Source organism: Hemicordylus capensis, chromosome 3 (assembly GCF_027244095.1).
Source record: "Hemicordylus capensis ecotype Gifberg chromosome 3, rHemCap1.1.pri, whole genome shotgun sequence".
In the NCBI taxonomy this organism is placed as follows: domain Eukaryota; kingdom Metazoa; phylum Chordata; class Lepidosauria; order Squamata; family Cordylidae; genus Hemicordylus; species Hemicordylus capensis.
The window spans coordinates 191,591,186-191,610,464 of record NC_069659.1 but is presented as its reverse complement, the minus strand read 5'-3'; the positions used below and the strand labels follow the sequence as shown (position 1 = coordinate 191,610,464).

Sequence of the window (19,279 nt, the reverse complement as noted above, 5' to 3'; positions counted from 1 at the left end):
TCCCCACTGATCTGAAGCATGGAAGGAGAGAGGCCTCATTATATTATGAACAATAGCTCCAGTACCTTATTATATTATGAACAATTCCCTTTAATGCAGAGCTAGCATAATCGGGTTAATAATAATAATAATTCTAATCAAACAGTTAATACCTGTTGAGTTCCTCCTCCACTTTTCGTTGGTAGAGGACACCTTCTCTTAAGATTGCTGTTGCATTTAGTTTGATAGGTGGATTGTCAATCTGTCAGGAAATGGAGTACAGAAATATTTACACAAGTATAACTAGTAAAAGCAACAGAATTCTTGAACATGTTCAATATAATGTATTCTGCTCAGCAAAACATGGGCTCTGGGGACCCACTGGGGTTGCTGCACATGTGGAAAGCAGCTCTGATGGTGTTGCACAACATGCTAAAACTAGTGTCCATGCAGTTATACAGTGCAACTTCCACCTTTTCAATAGAAGAAGTGCTGTGCATCTGTGCAGACACTGGTATAAGTCATTGCACATCTTCCCTGTTGCACAATACCATCAGGGCTACATGACACATGCACCACAGCTCCAGTGGGTTACTAACACCGCACAGAATGTTGACCAATGAAAACACTTTAGAAAAACTTCAGGAATATAAATGGTGGCTAAAGCTTTAACTACTGTTAGTGTTTTTACTGCTTATTATACAAATATAGTAGTGCCGCTGCTGCCACAGAGGCACAGCAGCTGACAGCGAGAGCACTAACCAACTTAAACTCTTCCCTGTCATGGAGAGATCACTGGAGTCATGACCCAGGTGATCATCCTGGCAGGGAAGGGGGAAGCAGGCACATAGAAGGGGGCTGTCCAGGACTAACCTGACAGGTGGGCTGTGCAATTGGACAGCCCTGCCTAAACCTCAGGGTTCAATTAGATCAATAGATCCTGGGTATCTTGGACAGCACCATCTATGGTGCCTGAACTCATGATGAACAGACGTGCATCCTGGGGGAAAGAAGGGCAGAGAAAGGGCAGTGAGGGACCACTCCCCCACATCCAGCCACCATGAGTGTTACAGATGGCAGGAGATGAGTGGACAGCATCCCCCTCAGAGATCCATTGCTCTCTGGCTGGCTTAGCAGGGAGGACAATGCCCAGCCATCAATTTTCCCTGCCCTATTGACTTGGCATCTCCTCCCTGCTCCAGAACCGATCAATTGGGCCTCCAACCGATTTCCACCATCCCTGGTGCCTTTCATGGGGAGTACAATTTTTGGAGGAAACTTGGACCCACAATTTCTACTGGTCAAAAAACAAAAAAGGGAAGCCCCTTCAGACCAAAGGGACCCTTGACAGAGGGATATCCAGGGGTCACCTGTGCAACCTTGCCAATCCCCATCTCTCCCTGTTTACATGTTGCACAAGTGCGCATACACAATTACACACTGTCCCCCTCAAGTGAGCAAGAAGCACCCCACAACACTGTCCCACAGGCAATGGACCTGGCCACTATTGCATGAGACGACAAGTCTCCCTGCCAGTATCTGTCAGTGGAGTGTGTGGTTGCTAAACCTGGGTTGCTGTTCATGGCATGTAGTGCTGTAGCTTGAAGGGACAGAAGTGTGGGTGTTGGGTCAGAGGTGGCGGGGCATCTAGGTATGGATGATGTGGTATGTTGCCAGATGAGTGCAGCCTAAGATATTATGGGTACATGGCTATGGAGTGTGGGTGGCAGACTAAAGCATTGCTGAGTATGATCCACTCTGGACAGGGGCATCAATGGTGGACACACAGGGGAGGGTATGCAGGTAACATGAAGGATCAGTGAGACGTGTGGGTTCTCACAATCAGTGAACTCTGGTCAGGCATACTGGCAGGTGACTAACCCAGATCTGATCCTAGATCAAATATCCTTGGCAGAACTTAGTTAACTTATGTTAGCTCTGTAGAACTTAGCCAGAATTGTCCCCATGCATAGGTTGACGTGCTCACATTCGTGTAGATCATCTCAGTTTAAACAAGATTAATATGATTGTGAGACCATAGCCTTTGAATGCAGGTAGCAGAGAACTCAGTATGAGTCCAGCTGAACATTATTAAACCTACTCTGTGGCAATGATAGCAACACTGAAGCAATATTTATCTGCTATCATTTCACCTGCGCAGTGCCATTCAGCAGGGCTCTTCAACTTGGCTGAAGAAGCTGAATGCTGGCTGAAGGTTGAGAGAACCTTCTAAAGGAGGATCTACAGGAATACTGTGACATGCCTGCTAAGCACACTGAAGACTGCTAATATTCTCGGTTCACTTAGATATTGCTGCTGTCACAGGTCAGTCTATGGCAGTTTTCTTTCCTCCTCCTCCTCCTCCTCCTCCTCCTCCTCCCCATTAAAGTTACTAGCCTGAACACACTTTTACTAGCCTGCTTATGTGCAGGACAAAATTGCAAACAGGAGCATTACAGTTTTATGCAGTGAACATTCCTGTATAATTATCCAAATGCCTTTTATTTTAGCTCTGGAAATGTGTCTTTAAAAATAACTACCTCAGAAAGGTAGTTTCCACCTGACCAGGGGGGCCATCTCTGGCCCTATAAGGGACGCTGCCTCCAGCCTCTGTCTACAGGAAGCTCTTCAGCAAAGGGAGAGACCACCTGCTTCCCAGACAGGTGTGGCCCAGTGTGGTCCCGGCTTCTCCCTCCAGGGTACTCTGTTGAGGAGCAGGTGAGGGTCCGGGGGCGGGGAGGTGGAGTGGCTGTGGTCTATAAGAATAATATCTCCCTTACCAGGATCCCTATTGGACTGTCAGACCATATCGAATGTGTGTACTTACGTTTGGGGACCAGGAACAGACTGGGGCTTCTGTTAGTGTACCGAACACCCCGCTGCTCAACGGAGTCCCTAACTGAGCTGACGGACTTGGTCTCGGGTTTGGTGTTGGAGTCCCCTAGTCTTGTGGTGCTGGGAGACTTCAATGTTAATTTCGGGACCAATTTGTCTGGGGCGGCTCGGGAGTTCATAGCAGCCATGGCAACTATGGGGCCTATCTCAAGTGGTCTCGGGACTGACGCACATTGCAGGTCACACGCTTGATTTGGTCTTTCACTTTGATCAGCGTGGTGTTCCGTGGGTGGAGACTCCTGTGATTTCCCCATTGTCATGGACAGACCACCATCTGGTTAAGGTTGGAGACACAGTCACACCCCACCTTCGCAGGGGCAAGGGACCTATTAGCATGGTCCGCCCGAGAAGGTTATTGGATCCTATAGGATTTCAAGAAGCCTTGGAGGGATTTAGTGTCGGCTCTGCTGGCGATCCTGTTGATGCCCTGGTGGAGAACTGGAACAGCAAACTCACCGGGGCAGTAGACATGATTACTCCTAAGCGTCCTCTCCGACCCGCTTCAAAATTGGCTCTGTGGTATACAGAAGAACTAAGGGGGCTGATGTGGCAAGGTAGACGACTGGAGCACAGGTGGAGAAAAACTCAGCTTGAATCCGACAGATTGCAACATAGAGCTCATCTGAAGATCTATGCTCAGGCAATACGTGCGGCAAAGAAGCGATTCTTTTCTGCCCGCATTGCATCTGCAAGTTCACGTCCAGTGGAGTTGTTCAAGGTTATGAGAGGGGTAGTATGTGCCCCTCCTCCCTTGAATCAGAATCTGGAACCATCGATTACCCGCTGTGATGTGTTTAATGCATTCTTTGTGGGGGGAAATCTCTCGTATTCAGGCCGACTTAGATTCTGTCTCCACAATTACTTCAGTGTCTGATGTAGAGGTGTCCAACGACTCCTCTTATGCGGTTAGGTTGGATCAGTTCCAGTTTATGACTCCTGAGGATGTGGACAAGCTGATTGGAACGGTGCGGGCCACCACCTGTTCTCTTGACCCTTGCCCGACATGGCTTATACTATCTGGCAGGGCGGTTGTTGTAGAAGGCCTGGTAGAGATTATAAATGTGTCTCTGAGGGAAGGTAGGATGCCTCCTAGTCTTAAGGAGACAATTATTAGACCGCTTCTGAAGAAGCCTACCTTGGATCCCTCAGAGCTGAGTAACTTCAGGCCTGTCTCCAACCTTCCATGGCTGGGCAAGGTAATTGAGAGGGTGGTGGTCTCCAAGCTCCAGACAGTCTTGGAGGAAACTGATTATCTAGACCCATTTCAAACTGGCTTCCGGGCTGGCTATGGGGTGGAGACTGCCTTGATTGGCCTGATGGATGATCTCCAACTGGCAATTGACAGAGGAAGTGTGATCTGTTGGTCCTTTTGGATTTCTCGGCAGCTTTCGATACTATCGGCCATTGTATCCTTCTGGAGCGTCTGAGGGAGTTGGGGGTGAGAGGTACTGCTCTGCAGTGGTTCCGCTCCTACTTCTCGGGCAGCTTCCAGATGGTGTCCCTTGGAGACTGTTGTTCTTCAAAATCTGAACTTTTGCATGGTGTTCCTCAGGGCTCCGTATTGTCTCTGATGTTGTTTAACATCTACATGAAACCGCTGGAAGAGATCATCAGGAGATCTGGTGCAGGGTGTCACCAGTATGCTGATGACACCAAAATCTATTTCTCTATGTCAGTATCATCGGGAGAGGGCATAACCTCCCTAAATGCCTGCCTGGAGTCTGGCTGATACACCAGCTGCGTCCGTTTCTTGAGACAGATGACCTCAAAACAGTGGTACATCTGCTGGTAACCTCCCCACTGGATTACTGTAATGCGTTCTATGTGGGGCTGCCCTTCTACATAGTCCGGAAACTACAGTTGGTTCAGAACGTGGCAGCCAGGCTGGTCTCTGGGTCATCCAGAAGAGACCATATTACTCCTGTATTGAAGGAGTTACACTGGCTGCCAATATGTTTCCAGGCAAAATACAAGGTATTAGTCATAACCTATAAAGCCCTAAACAGCTTGGGCCCTGGGTATTTAAGAGAACGTCTTCTTCATTATGAACCCCACCGCCCATTGAGATCATCAGGAGAGGTCCGTCCGCATTTGCCACCGGCTCGTCTGGTGGCCATTCAGGGACAGGCCTTCTCCGTTGCTGCCCCAAGGCTTTGGAATACGCTCCCTAGTGAAATAAGAGCCTCCCCATCTCTGACAGCTTTTAAAAGGTCCCTGAAAACACATCTGTTCACCCAGGCTTTTAACTGATACTGTTTTGATTGTTTTTAATGTTTTAGAGCATTGTTTTTTTAAAAAAATTAATTGTTTTGTTTTAAATTTCTTGTTTTTGTTTTTAACTAATGTTTTAATGCTGTTTTTATCTGTTGTGAACCGCCCAGAGACATAGGTTTTGGGCAGTACAGAAATATGTTAAATAAATAAATAAATAAATAAATAAATAAATAATTTTCCTTTTATGGAAGTCATGGAAATTATAGGGAATTTTATTCCTGTCTTCCTTCCCCTACCTCAATTCTCATTTCTATCCAATCATTTTTTTCTGATCAAGAAAGAAATATGAGCAGAAATCTGAACTCCATTACTCATAGCACTTTTAAAACTAAAGAATCCTCCACAGACCATGTAAGCCACCCTGAGTTCCTTGGAAGAAGAGCATAATAACAACAATAATATGAATCATTTAGCTCTATGTTTTCATTGCTCAGATGTGTAATTAAATCAAAGTCCATTTAATATCAAATGATCCCATATCAAACAGAGATACTGCATTATAAAGACTAATTTGTCTATTATACAGGAGGAAGTCTGCCTCATATTATGACACACAAGTTTAGAAAGAAGGCTGAATTACTCCCTCTGCCAAAAACACCCCAGCTGAATCGGTATACTATTGCTGGAATCTTTAATAACCTCAAACACATCGTTAATCACTTTGGATGGAAGTAAAGAGAACAAATGACAAACCACTCTGAGGCTGCCCCTTGACTACAAAATGTCAAGGAAAAAATCAGAAGGATGCCTTAGAGTTTAAAAGATCACAGTAGACAATAAACTTATCTCAAGGTTTTGGGTTCTAGGGAAGATGTGGGCTGACCTGTTGATGTAAAAACATGTTTTAAAAAGGTGGAATAACTTAGATGAGGAAGGTGACTTGCTTCAAACTGTTAAGCAGCCTTTCCTTGCCCCTTGGAGAAGAGAGGATTGCAGATACTTGGTTCAAATAGCCCTTACAATTAGGAAATTCCTCCTAGCTTCTAGCCTTTAGGCCTCCAGCCTAAATCTGCTTTGAATCTTGATTCTGTCTTCTAAGGTGTTGGTTATTACTCTCAACTTTGTGTCATCTGCAGATTTGATAAGCATCCCTTCTACTACCTCCCCCAAGGAATTTATGGACATGTTGAACAGCACAAGGCCCATACAGTCCTGTGGAACTCCACTTGAGTTGATGTTGAAGCTGTGTCACTCCCCTCTAGGTGGATGTGGAACATTCATCAACAATTCTTGTATATGGTTGATCTATCAGCTATGAGCCCCCCAACAGTAGCAACATCTAGCCCACATTTTACCATTTTGTCCATAAAAGGCTATCATGAGAGACTTGCTCAAATGCTTTACTGAAATCAAGACAGACTGTGCACAGCATTTCCCCCCCTCCCCTAATAATATTTCTAAAGAAACCTCTTCTACAGTATCTATCTCCAGCATACAATGATGCTTGATAGTGTCTTTGTATATTATGTATATAGTATGCATAATATACACTTGTACATAATAATATGTACATAATAATAATAACAATATACACTTGTACGATATACATAATATACACTTGTATATTATGGACAAGTGTCCATAAAGGTGTCCCTGGGAGGGTGTAAAACCTCTTCCCAGGTCTGGGGTCAGTGATTTTTCAGGAAGCAGGCAGAGGGAGATATGGCAATGAAAGTTCAGCAGGCTGTTACTGGGGGAAATGGTCCAGACAATTGAGGTATATTCCTTTTTCCAGCTCTTCTACCAATCCTGCAGCCCCAGGAAGCTCAGGAGCACTCTCTCAAGGATTCAGGTGCTCCTGCCGCCCGGTAAAAAAAAAAAGGTAAAATATCTCTCAGCCATGATTTGATTATGGATGACTTGGTATGTGTGGGGCTGGTATCTCTCAGCTTTGTCCTCCAAGTTTCCTGATCCTGCAGTAACTCTGCCTTGAGGGTCAGGGAGCGGGCATTGACTTTCCCTTTTCCAGGTGCCCAGTTAGGCAATCTCCAGATTTTGAGTGTTTGTCCTTGAGGGTGGGCCTTCAAAATGCTAGGGATTCTTTAGTGTACCAACCACCCCGCTGCACTTCAGTCTCCCTATGGAGACTGGGTGGGTGGAGGTGGTCTTGGAGGAAACATTGAGTTTCCCCAGACTTATTGTCTTGGGGAACTTCAACGTCTATGCTGAGGCCCTCCCAGTAGGGGCAGCTCAGGACTTCATGGCCACCATGGGCCTATCTCAATTAGTATCGTGCTCTATCCACGTGGCAGGACATACTCTGGATCTGGGTTTTGCTGACCAGGGAATGAATGATCTGGTGTAGGAGCTTCAGATAATTCCCTCATCATGGACAGATCATTATCTGGTGGGGTTTCATTTGACTGCTCCATCTACCCTCTGCAGGGGTAGTAGACCAATTAGAATGGTCCACCCCGGGAAGCTTATGGATCTATTCGGTTTCCAGACAACCCTCGGGGAGTTTCCAGTGTCCAGAGCTGGCAACTCTGTTGAGGCCCTGGTAAATCTCTGGAACATGGAGACAGCCTGGGCTATTGACATGCTTGCTCCAAATGCCCTCTCTAGCTTGGTGGAGCCTGTTCTACTCCTTGGATTTCTGAGGAGCTTAGGGCAATGAAACAATTCAGACAATGGCTAGAATGATGCTGGAGGAAGTGTTGTGACAAATCCGACCAAACTTCGGCTAGAACTCATTTCCTGGACTACTCCATGTGGTGGAGACGGTGAAGAAACATTTTTTCTCCACCTCCATTGCTCAGTGTAGGCCAGCAGAGCTTTTTCATGTAGCAAACTTATCGCTTCACACATCCCCCTGTGTAATGGGGGAGGAACCATCTAATTTTATTTGTTTATTTATTTGTTTGTTTGTTTATTAGATTTATATACCGCCCTTCCAAAATGGCTCAGGGCAGTTCACAACATGATAAAAACAATTAAAACAAATTAACAATTAAAATCAAACTATTAAAACACAATAAAACCTATAAAACAGCTAAAAGCCCTGAAAATCTATAGCCTTCTGTGATCAGTTTGCATGCCAGTTTGCAGATGTGGCATGCACCTTATTTTGCAGAAAGTCACTTGCATCCATGCCGATTTGGACACCAGTATTTTGGCAGATCTGGCAGATTGCCTCGAGTACCATCTGGCCCTATTATGTTGGATTCCTTTCAGCTGGTACAGCTTGAGGATGTGGACAAGATCCTGGGCAGTGTGCAGGAAAAGTCATGCACTCTAGACCCTTGCCCTTCATGGCTAATAAAATCTGCCAGGGGCAGATTTGGACAGGTGGTTGGAGGCTATAATCAATATTTCATTAAGGGAGGGCAGGATGCCATCATGCCTCAAGCAGGTGGTGGTGAGACCACTATTTTAAAAGCCCACTCTTGAGTCCTCCAACCCAAACCATTTCAGACCTATTTCCAACCTTCCCTTTTGGGGCGATAGAGCGTGTGGTAGCATCTCAGCTTGAAGATGTATTATCTAGGTCCCTTTCAATCTGGCTTCCATCCTGGATATGGGACTGCCTTGGTCACTCTAGTGGATGACCTACACCTGCAGCCTGAAGGAGGAGTGCATCCCTGTTGGTTTTGCTGGTCCTCTCAGCAGCATTCAATACCATTGACCATAGTATCCTTCTGAACTGCCTCTTGATTATGGGGATGTTTTATATAGGTTTTTAAACTTTTAAATAGAGATATAATATTTTTATTTTTATATTTAACATATTACTTTTTGTATTTTAATTGTGCATTATTTTGATTATATTGTAAACCAGTTTGGGATTATTTTAATGAAAAGAAATATAGAAATTGAACAATAAATATAAATAAAACTAGATGGAATATCTGCAGTTGATAGTATCCAGTAGGCCTATGCAAAGTTGGATCTGAAATGTCAGAAATAATCAAAAATTGGCCAAATCGGTTAAAAAGTTCAACATTTCCAATTTGACATTGTCTTTCTGATATCAGGTCAGAAATATCTGATATGATGTTGGGAAGTCAGAATTCCCATTGGAATACATGTCAAGATACTGGAGATACAAAATGGCAGAAACCACCATTTAAAATCTATATATATAATTCTCCTGGGTGTACAGAGGAAAAATGCGTCCCGGCAACCCAGCTGATTGGCTGGGCTGCAGGGCGCCTGATTGGTCCTGGCGGCACACCCAGGAGAACAGCGGCGGCCATGGCCGCTGGTGGGCCCGGCCTGGCAGCGACGGGGACAGGCCGAGGAGCCGAGGGGCCGGGCCTGGCCAGGCCAGGCGAGGAGGCGGTGAGGGAAGCCGGGCGAGGGGGCAGGGGAAGCTGGGCGAGGCGGAGATGGGCCCGGGCAGAGGCACGGGCAGTGGCGGCGGGCCCGGCCGGGAGGAGGCGGCGGGCCCGGCCGGGAGGAGGCGGCGGGCCCGGCCGGGAGGAGGCGGCGGGCCCGGCCGGGAGGAGGCGGCGGGCACGGCCGGGAGGAGGCGGCGGGCCTGGGGGAAGCCGGAGCCTGGGGGAAGCGGGCCCAGGGGAAGCCGGAGGAGAAGGCGGGCCCGACTGGAGGAGGCGGCAGGTTTTTGGTGAATTTTTTTGTTTGTTTTAAAAATGGCTAAAACCTGTCAAATCTAGCTTGTTTCAAGCCAGAACTTTACAAAAACTGCTGCAAATGAAGACACTCCTTGGACCATCATTTTATCAGCATGTGGAAGAATTTGCCCTTTGTCTTAATGAAAAGGGGTACCAGCAGGCCTCTTTTGCTGCCCCCCCCCTTTATTTCCAGAATGGATGGGCCTACAATTATGAAATCTGGCACAAATGAATTCAGATCAAATGCAAGCAGCATGTAGCCCTTCCCATATTCTTCTCTATTAATGAATAGAGCTCTGTCTTTCAGGTGCTTGCCTGTGGCCTGCACCAGCCCCATATACTCATGGACAAAATTAGAAGATCGAAAGTCAGGCTGGTAAGATTTCATGGGCACCAGGGTGCTGTCCATATAGAGGCAGGCAAAGTTAATGTCATAATGCTTGAAATTAAAGAGGTTTTTAGAGAAAACCCCATTAAATGCATCAATTATTCACAAAACAGATTATGACAGTTTTTCGTAATTGTCCTAAATATAAATTTTCCTGATTGCCGTAATAACTTCAGGCCAGAATGCTAAACACTTTCATACTCACACTCTCCACTGGATATTTTGCACTGGCTGTGAGCAAAGCCTTGGCATGTGCTAACCACATAGCCAGGTTCAGAGAACATTTCTTGATAAAGAGGGAGGCTGACAAGATTTGCTACTAGTAGCAAGAGTCAGCTCCAGTAACCATTAAACAGAACACATCCTTGTTGTGTGATTGCCTTTTCACATCTATGCCATTTAAAAGCAGTTTTTCTTGAAAAAACAGGTCAGTATGAAGATAGATAGATAGATAGATAGATAGATAGATAGATAGATAGATAGATAGATAGATAGATAGATAGATAGAAGTTTATTTGGTCATTGACCAGCAAAGCAGTATGAAGATGCCCCAGCAGGTCTACCTTTTGGTTTGGGGGCATAAAGATGGCTCTGTTATTAAAACCAAGATTACTGCTATCCAGGTTAGCTACTTCATGATGCCCTGCAGTATCTTTATAAAATAAGCCTGCTGAGGATTGGATAGCATGCTCTCACTGTAATTCATCACTGCCTCAATGAATGCCTTTTAGAGAGAAGTGCTGCTGCTTTGGCAGCAGCCAAAGCAGGTTTCCCAGGGTCACATCCACCTGACTAAACATGGCTACAATAGGGTAATTCACCAGGCCCACTTTGGCATCCTGTGCAAGGTTGGTTCCATCCACATTGACAATTTTACAGCATATGTATAAAAGGGTGTTATTCAAATCCAGGGGAAACCTCCAGTTCCAGCAATGAAGAAATCCAAGGGAGCAGTGTCAGGGCAGCACATATATGCTTTTCTCAATATTGGTCTGTGTAGGGACAATTTGGAACAGATGTAGTTCAGATTTGGTGCACTCTTCAAAGCGTCATTGTAGCTTCAAAGATATCACCAGCAGAGCATTTCCTCTTTCCTTTAGACCAGGGATTCTCAACGTTGGGTCCCCAGATGTTTTTGGACTTCAACTCCCATAATCCCCAGCCCCAGTGGCCTTTGGTTGAGAATTATGGGAGTTGAAGTCCAATAACTTCTGGGGACTCAAGGTTGAGAATTCCTGCTTTAGACCTCATCTAGTGCTTCTGATGGCTCACAACTTTTCTTTTAAGATGGCAGAGAGTACTTGTTATTTGTACACATGATGTTTTTCATTTTCCTTTGATATACTTCATACCTGACCTTCCTTGTGAGGAAGAAGCCTGGTCTTTCTTATTCAGAACAGCTTGGGAGACGTGGCTCACTACGGCTTTAGCAATGCCCTGAGTTGCTGTTTAACGTGTGGCTTAATGATTTCCAATCCCCATCTCAAAAGAGGTATTGCTTTCCAGAAAGGCCTCTGGACTATGAGCACTTGTGTAGCCAGATAGGGCACTTTCTGCCTGGGCACTATAATAGATATTGTAAAAGGCCATAACTTTTCAGAATTTGCATTTTCAAAGCTGCAGGCCTCTCTGGAGATGAAAGTGCAGCTTCACAATCATCTTGTAAAAAAGGAATGGCATGTTTTTGTTCTGGTCCATCTTTATCTTCACAGTGATTATGTCAATGTGGTGCTTGCTCATAAGAATGTAGTGTGGATTGTCAAACAATGTTAACAGTTTCACTGTTCTGCCCGTAAACTGGAATGCAATGCAAAAGAGGGACATAAAAGTCTCCTACTCTCTGATGCTCTACAATATCCCTATAAACAAACAGACTAACAGAGTGTTGAACCCACCAGTTATGTCTGCAGGGAAAGGCAACACTTTGGTAGGTGTAGGGAAAGAGTCCTAATACGTGGGCTAATTCAGCTGAAAAAATGAAATCATTGTCAGGACTCAGAAACTGGATATTTCTAGTCATTTCTAGTCATAGGGTCATAAAACATGGCTGTTCCCATTCTGGGTGCTTGTAATTTCATTAATATCATCCACCAAATCTGTAATGGTGGAGTAAGAACACTTTCTTAAGCAGAAGGACCACTTCTTTAACCCCTTGATGTATTCAAAGGGTGTATCCTCTGTAATAATGTCCCAGGGTACTGTATCTCAACCAGTCCCACTTCCCACTCCCCATGAAGATCCAGGGGCCTTGCTAATTGGATAGTGAAGGCTGAACTAGTGTTCTGTGGGAAAGCCTTCTTGCTAGCATTCTGGAGAAAGTAATGTAAAATCTTCTGTCACCCATTCTATACCGGTTCGCAAAGTTTGACGAGGGCATCCAACTGTTGAATTTGAGGGAAGAGGGAAGATCTTGGGCTGGCAGTGACTGTGTTTCTGCTTCTGCCCTACCTTTCTTCAGGTGTGTTCAATCTATGGGGCTGACTCTGCTGCTTTAAAGCTCAGGCTGGGCCAGGGCCTGAAGAAGGGAAGAGGGAAGATCTTGGGCTGGCAGTGACTGTGTTTCTGCTTCTGCCCTACCTTTCTTCAGGTGTGTTCAATCTATGGGGCTGACTCTGCTGCTTTAAAGCTCAGGCTGGGCCAGGGCCTGAAGAAGGGAAGAGGGAAGATCTTGGGCTGGCAGTGACTGTGTTTCTGCTTCTGCCCTACCTTTCTTCAGGTGTGTTCAATCTATGGGGCTGTCTCTGCTGCTTTAAAGCTCAGGCTGGGCCAGGGGCGTGAGCCTCTTAGCGTGAGCCGAAGGGCGAGAGCACAAGGGCTCTCAGCCGTGGGGGTGAGCTGCCTGGGGCCCTGAAGATCTTTTCCTTCTGCCCTGAAGATCTGTCTTCCCACAATCAAGAAGCTAGCAGGAGATCACGCAAGTCTGGTCTTGGTTTTTTATTAAGCCAAGAAGCTGTGGTGGTTTATTCTGGGGAGATGTGCCTGGGGGAGCAAAAAAGTGGGTCTGGAGTGGCAGGCAATATCACGGGTAGCGGGCAGAGGGAGGTATGGCGGTGGGAGTTCGGCAGGCCGTTACAGGGGAAATCGGTCCAGGCAATTGAGGCCTGTTCCTTTTTCCGGCCCTTCTCCCAACCCTCTGACCCTAGGGAGCTCTGGGAACACTCCTTCGAGGATTAGGGTGCTGCTGCTGAATGCCAGGTCAGTTAACACAAAAACATCTCTTATCCACGATCTGATTGTGGATGAGCGGGCTGACCTGGTATGCGTGACGGAGACCTGGTTGGATCCGCTGGGCGGGGTTGGTCTCTCTCAGCTTTGTCCTCCAGGTTTCCAGATCGTGCAGCAGCCCCGCCTCAAGGGTCGGGGAGGAGGCGTTGCAGTCATCTTTCATGAGACTCTTCCCGTTTCCAGGTGCCCGGTCAGGCAATCTCAGAATTTTGAGTGTTTGTCCTTGAGGGTGGGCCTCCGAGATAGGCTGGGGATTCTGCTGGTGTACCAACCACCCCGCTGCACTTCAGTCTCCCTACCTGAGCTGGCGGGGGTGGTCTCGGAGATGGCCTTGGGTTCCCCCAGGCTTATTGTTTTGGGGGATTTCAATGTCCATGCTGAGGCCCCCCTAGTGGGTGCGGCTCAGGATTTCATGGCCTCCATGGCAACCATGGGCTTGTCTCAATTGGTATCGGGCCCTACCCACGTAGCGGGACACACTCTGGATCTGGTTTTTGCCGACCGGGAAATAAATGATCTGGAGGTGGGGGAATTTGAGACCACTCCCTTGTCATGGACAGATCATCACCTGGTGGGGTTTAGTTTGACTGCTCCGTCTACCCTCTGCAGGGGTGGTGGGCCGATTAAGATGGTCCACCCCCGGAGGCTTATGGATCCGCTTGGATTTCAGACGGCCCTCGGGGAGTTTCCAGTGTCCAGAGCTGGTGACCCTGTCGAGGCCTTGGTTGATCTCTGGAATGGACTGTTGACACGGTTGCCCCCAAGCACCCTCTCCGGCTTGGTGGAGCCCGTTCGGCTCCTTGGTTTTCCTCGGAGCTTAGGGCGATGAAGCAACTCGGGCGACGGCTGGAGCGACGCTGGAGGAAGAGTCGTCACGAATCCGACCGAACACGGGCTAGAGCCCATTTTAGGGACTATGCCGTGGCGGTGGGGGCGGCGAAGAAATGCTTTTTCTCCGCCTCCATTGCGTCTGCTCAGTGCAGACAAACAGAGCTGTTTCGTGTGGTGAAAACCTTGCTCCACACATCCCCCCAGACAATGGGGCAGGAGCCATCTACAGCTCTTTGTGATCGGTTTGCCTGTCGCTTTGCAGATAAAGTCGCTTGCATCCGTGCTGACCTGGACTCCAGAGTTTTGGCAGTTCCGGCAGACGTGCCTTTGGTACCATCTGGTCCCGTTGTGTTGGATTCTTTTCAGTTGCTGCGACCTGAGGATGTGGACAAGATCATAGGCAGTGTGCGGGCGACTTCATGCGCGCTTGACCCTTGCCCTTCATGGCTAATAAAAGCTGCCAGGGAGGGGACAGGTAGATGGCTGGAGGTGATCGTTAATGCTTCATTAAGGGAGGGCAGGATGCCATCATGCCTTAAGGAGGCGGTGGTAAGACCTCTATTAAAAAAGCCCTCCCTTGATCCCTCCAACCTGGACAACTACAGACCTGTGTCTAACCTCCCCTTTTTGGGCAAGGTGATGGAGCATGTGGTGGCGTCCCAGCTGCAGAGGGTCTTGGATGATACGGATTATCTGGACCCTTTTCAATCTGGCTTCCGCCCCGGGTATGGGACTGAGACTGCCTTGGTCGCCCTAGTGGATGACCTACGCCGGGAACTAGACAGGGGGAGTGCGTCCCTGTTGGTTCTGTTGGACCTCTCGGCGGCGTTCGATACCATCGACCATGGTATCCTTCTGGGCTGCCTCTCGAGTATGGGAATCGGAGGCACTGCGTTGCAGTGGTTTCGGTCCTTTCTTGAGGGGAGGGTTCAGAAGGTGGTGCTGGGGGACTACTGCTCGGCCCCGTGGCCGTTGGCCTGTGGGGTCCCGCAGGGATCGGTCTTGTCCCCCATGCTGTTTAACATCTACATGAAGCCGCTGGGACAGGTCATCCGGAGATTTGGACTGAGTTGTCAGCAATATGCGGATGGCACTCAGCTCTATCTCTCCTTGTCATCTGATCCTAGGGAGGCGGTGGATGTCCTGAATCGGGGGCTGGAGGCCGTGATGGGTTGGATGTGGGCTAACAAACTGAAATTGAATCTGGATAAGACGGAGGTACTGTTGGTCAGTAGGAGAGCCAATCGGGATGAGGAGATTTTACCGGTTCTGGATGGGGTTGCACTCCCCTTGAAGGAGCAAGTACGCAGCTTGGGGGTACTACTGGACCCGGCTCTGCTTTTGGAAGCTCAGGTGGAGGCGCTGGCCAGGGGTGCCTTTGCACGGCTTCGGCTGGTGCGCCAGCTGCGTCCCTTTCTCGAGAAGGCAGATCTGGCCACGGTTACCCACGCCTTAGTCACGTCGCGGCTGGATTACTGTAACGCACTCTACGTGGGGCTGCCCTTGAAGAATATCCGGAAACTGCAGCTAGTGCAAAACGCGGCAGCGAGGGTTTTATCCAGAGCTGCCCGTTGGGAACATATCACCCCCATTTTGAAAGAGCTGCACTGGCTGCCGGTTCGTTTCCGGGTCCAATTCAAGGTGCTGGTTTTGACCTTTAAAGCCCTAAACGGTTTGGGCCCGGGGTATCTGAGGGACCGCCTGCTCCCACGGGTTGCTGCCCGCTTGACAAGGACATCTGAGGGGGCCCTGCTCCGGGTGCCGACAATGAGGGAGGCCCGGCTGTCGTGCACTCGGGACAGGGCCTTCTCTGTTGCTGCCCCCAGACTCTGGAATGCTCTCCCAGTGGCCATTCGTTCCTCGGACTCCATCACGGCTTTTAGAAAGCTTTTAAAGACTTGGCTTTTTACCCAGGCTTTTACATGATGGTTTTCTACTGCAGCTTCTTTGTGTTTTTATTTGTTGTATTTGTTGTATTGTTTTTATGCCTGTTTTTATGTTTTTATATTTTTAACATGATGTTTTTATTGTCTTTTTATTGTATGTTTTTAACTTTTGTAAACCGCCTTGGGGTTATCTTTTTAACGAAAGGCGGTATATAAATGCAAAAATAAATAAAAAAATAAAAATAAAAAATTTGTCAGGCCAGTCTAGCCACTTCACTAATGTTTTACTTTGCTAAAACCATTTGTAGCTAGATTTTTTCAACCCTGTACATCTTGTTCTCTTCAGCTTTAATTTTCTGTAATTCTTCAAGTAGAAGCTGCAAAGAACTTCCTCAACCATGCAATCTTTTAACACGTACACAGGATTTTCAGCTCTTCTGATGACTTGCTTCACTATACACAACCCTGTGGTGTAGTTCTGTTCATAACCTTTCTCAAAAACCTGTTTAATTTTAGAAATCCTAACGTGATCGCCTTTTCTTAGCACAAGAGGCTTTGCTTTTTTATGGATAGTGCTACTGTAAGCTGTTTCCCAAATAGCCAGATTGTTGTTGGGGTTAACGTCCACAGTCCTAGTTTGGATAGTTCTGTGAAAGCTGTGGTTATAACTCTTTAGGAGGTCAGGCAAGACATTGATTGATAGACCTGTAGGTGTTGTGAGGTGTTGTGAATGTGGAATACCTCCACATTCTTGTTTTTAAAGTTCTATTAAACTGTTCCACAACTTCTGCTTTTTGGAGGTACACCCCAAACATATTTATATAAAATATCCACCACTGTCAAAATGTACTGTAGCCTTTGTTGTATTTAGACAAAGCTGCTGCATGTCCACTAAATCTGCCTGCCATTGTGCATCCACCCTTGAAACAACAGTAGTATTGTGAGAGTATAAACGTCCTGCTCTGAAAGCCATGCCTCAATTTGCTGTTTCCTCAGAGCTTTATTGTGCTGCCTGTTCTCTTTACACTCCCAAAGCTCCCTTCTGTCCCAGGGGTATAACAGATTTTTTTCAGGATTTTCTCATGCTCTGCAATGGTACTGTTTAACACAAGTATGAATGTATGTAGTTAAAACAAAATGCTTTTATTGGTCACCATCAGTGCAAGCACATGAGATACAGAATACGTTGACATCCTTGAGGTGCATGTTCTCAAAGGCATGGATCTGCACAAGTATGTTTTAATACTACTGGGTTTTAAAAAAAAGCAGACAAATAAAACACATCAGGCTTACCAGCTTGCCCTGCTCCTCAACTGGGGTTTGCACTTCAGGTTTTGTAAGCATGGCGCCATCCATGACCACCTCCTCCTCCCCACTTTCAGATGATGAAGTAAAGCATATAGCCTGCAGTAAGAGGATCTCAGGCTGCCTGAAGTTGGTGTCAGGCAATCATACGATGCCCAATCTTTACTAGACCTGCAGCACTTATAGTAGCACTGAAAATCCTAGGGCCTACTTGAAGAAAAATGGCAACTCCACTCCTCATCAGAAAGGTCCCTGTAGTAATTATGCCAACAATAATGAGGCTTCTTCTTCACCCCATGTTTTCCTATGCAGCTTTCGTTTCACAGGAGCTTCTGTTTCAGAATCTGTTGTACTCACACTTCTGTACTTTGGCGCAGTAGCTGGAGGCTCTCTGGCTTCAGTTCCCACAGCAGGAGTGGGAGTGGTGTCACAGTGCCCACAATTGTACTCTAGTTCCATAATGGTTTGCTGAGAAGGTTTGTTCTGGATCCGGAACTTGGCTTGTAAAAACAGCCATATGGTTAAGTTTTCATGCCTGCTGGAAGGCAGGACAGGCTCTTCGGTGTCATATACATGGCTCCGGCTTTCCCAGGCTTAATGTTCAAGGGTGCCGCCATTAAAGATAGGCCCACAGGCCTCAGTGGAGTCCTAGCATCCTCCATGGTCTCTGCAGAACTGTAAAATGGCCTCATCTAAACACTTTGCCACAGGGCCTGTTCATAGAGGAATCACTTGACCCCATTTTAGCCAATACAATTATACAAAATGACCATTGTTCCGTTATCACACCTGTGCCATCGAGCCTTTCCAGTTCTAAAGCCTATTTCTATCGGTCCAGGGTGGTGGGCCATGTTTGTAGAAGGGTAACATGCCCACCTTCAGGGCATGCCTGGGCATTCTTTGGGGGAGGGAGTGGGTAGGGAGTGGGCAGAACTTCTGGGGTGAGGGCACAGGTCTGGATCTGACCATTTCCAGTGATGTAGGCCTGCTTCTGACAGCTTCCAGCAATGTCAGTAAGCATGTGGCTTCCAGTGAGGTCACCAGAAGCACATGGCTTTTGTTTGTACACAAAGGCACATGGTTTTTGACAGCTAGTGTGTCTATACAATGCTGGCATTTTCATCTGTTCTTTCTTAAGCGACAGAGGAAACACCTTAGTATCTTTATATCCCATTAATATTGAATCTAGGCAGTCCTGGACGAGCAGTCTCTCTACTAATAGGGCTATAGCCAAGTTGTACTTGGGCTTGTCAGCTTAGCAGATTCTCAGGCTCCAGCTAGGGATGTGCATGAACCTGTTCGGAGGCCCTTTTATGGGTCTCCAAACAGGTTCAAGAACCGGGTGGTTCGAAGTTGGCGGTGGGTTGCACTTAAGGGCGAGGGAGGGTGCACTTACCCCTCCCTCTGCTTTTCCCCTGCCAGCGCCCGGTATTCTTCAAGTTCTACAGGGCGGCAGCATACTTCCCTGCCGCCCCGTTCACTCTTCGGTATTTGGTTCGCTGTTTTTCACCTTCTGGGGTATTTTTTTGCCCTTTTTATTCAATCCAGGAACCTAACCCCGCTTTCCCCATAGGCACAATGCCTTGTTACTCGCAGTTTCGTTCCTTGCAGTAGTTGGCTTGAACACCTTGTTGGAGGTGTTCAAGCTGAGGGTGGATAACCATCTTTTAGGGAGCTTGAACTCTGGATTTCTTTCATCAAACAAGAGGTTAGATTAGATGGCCTAACCAGAACCCTCCTCTTCTAATACTGCTAGATCAAATCAGTTGGAATTTAATTCTTAATTAAAGAGATTTATTCCTTTCAAATGCAACACCATTCTCTTAGTTAATTTTATACCAAATTTGTATTTGTAGTAGATTCATATCTGCACCACTTGCATCCTACCATTTGGAACAAGCCTCTAACATATCCTTACATAT

At 47.0% G+C, this 19,279-nt stretch overlaps 1 protein-coding gene across 12 annotated transcripts in view; it reads right to left on the bottom strand.

Moving 5' to 3' along the window:
• Positions 1-19,279, bottom strand: part of CFAP99 (cilia and flagella associated protein 99) — a 157,943-nt gene that overhangs the window by 86,977 nt on the left and 51,687 nt on the right. For all 12 annotated transcript variants that reach the window (XR_008319332.1, XM_053308826.1, XM_053308837.1 and 9 more), the window contains one exon: positions 153-241. Coding sequence is in view for 11 of the 12 variants with exons in the window: in XM_053308826.1 (XP_053164801.1) it covers positions 153-241 (89 nt within the window). In the remaining variant the exon portion in view is untranslated. The remainder of the gene's footprint in view (positions 1-152; positions 242-19,279) is intronic.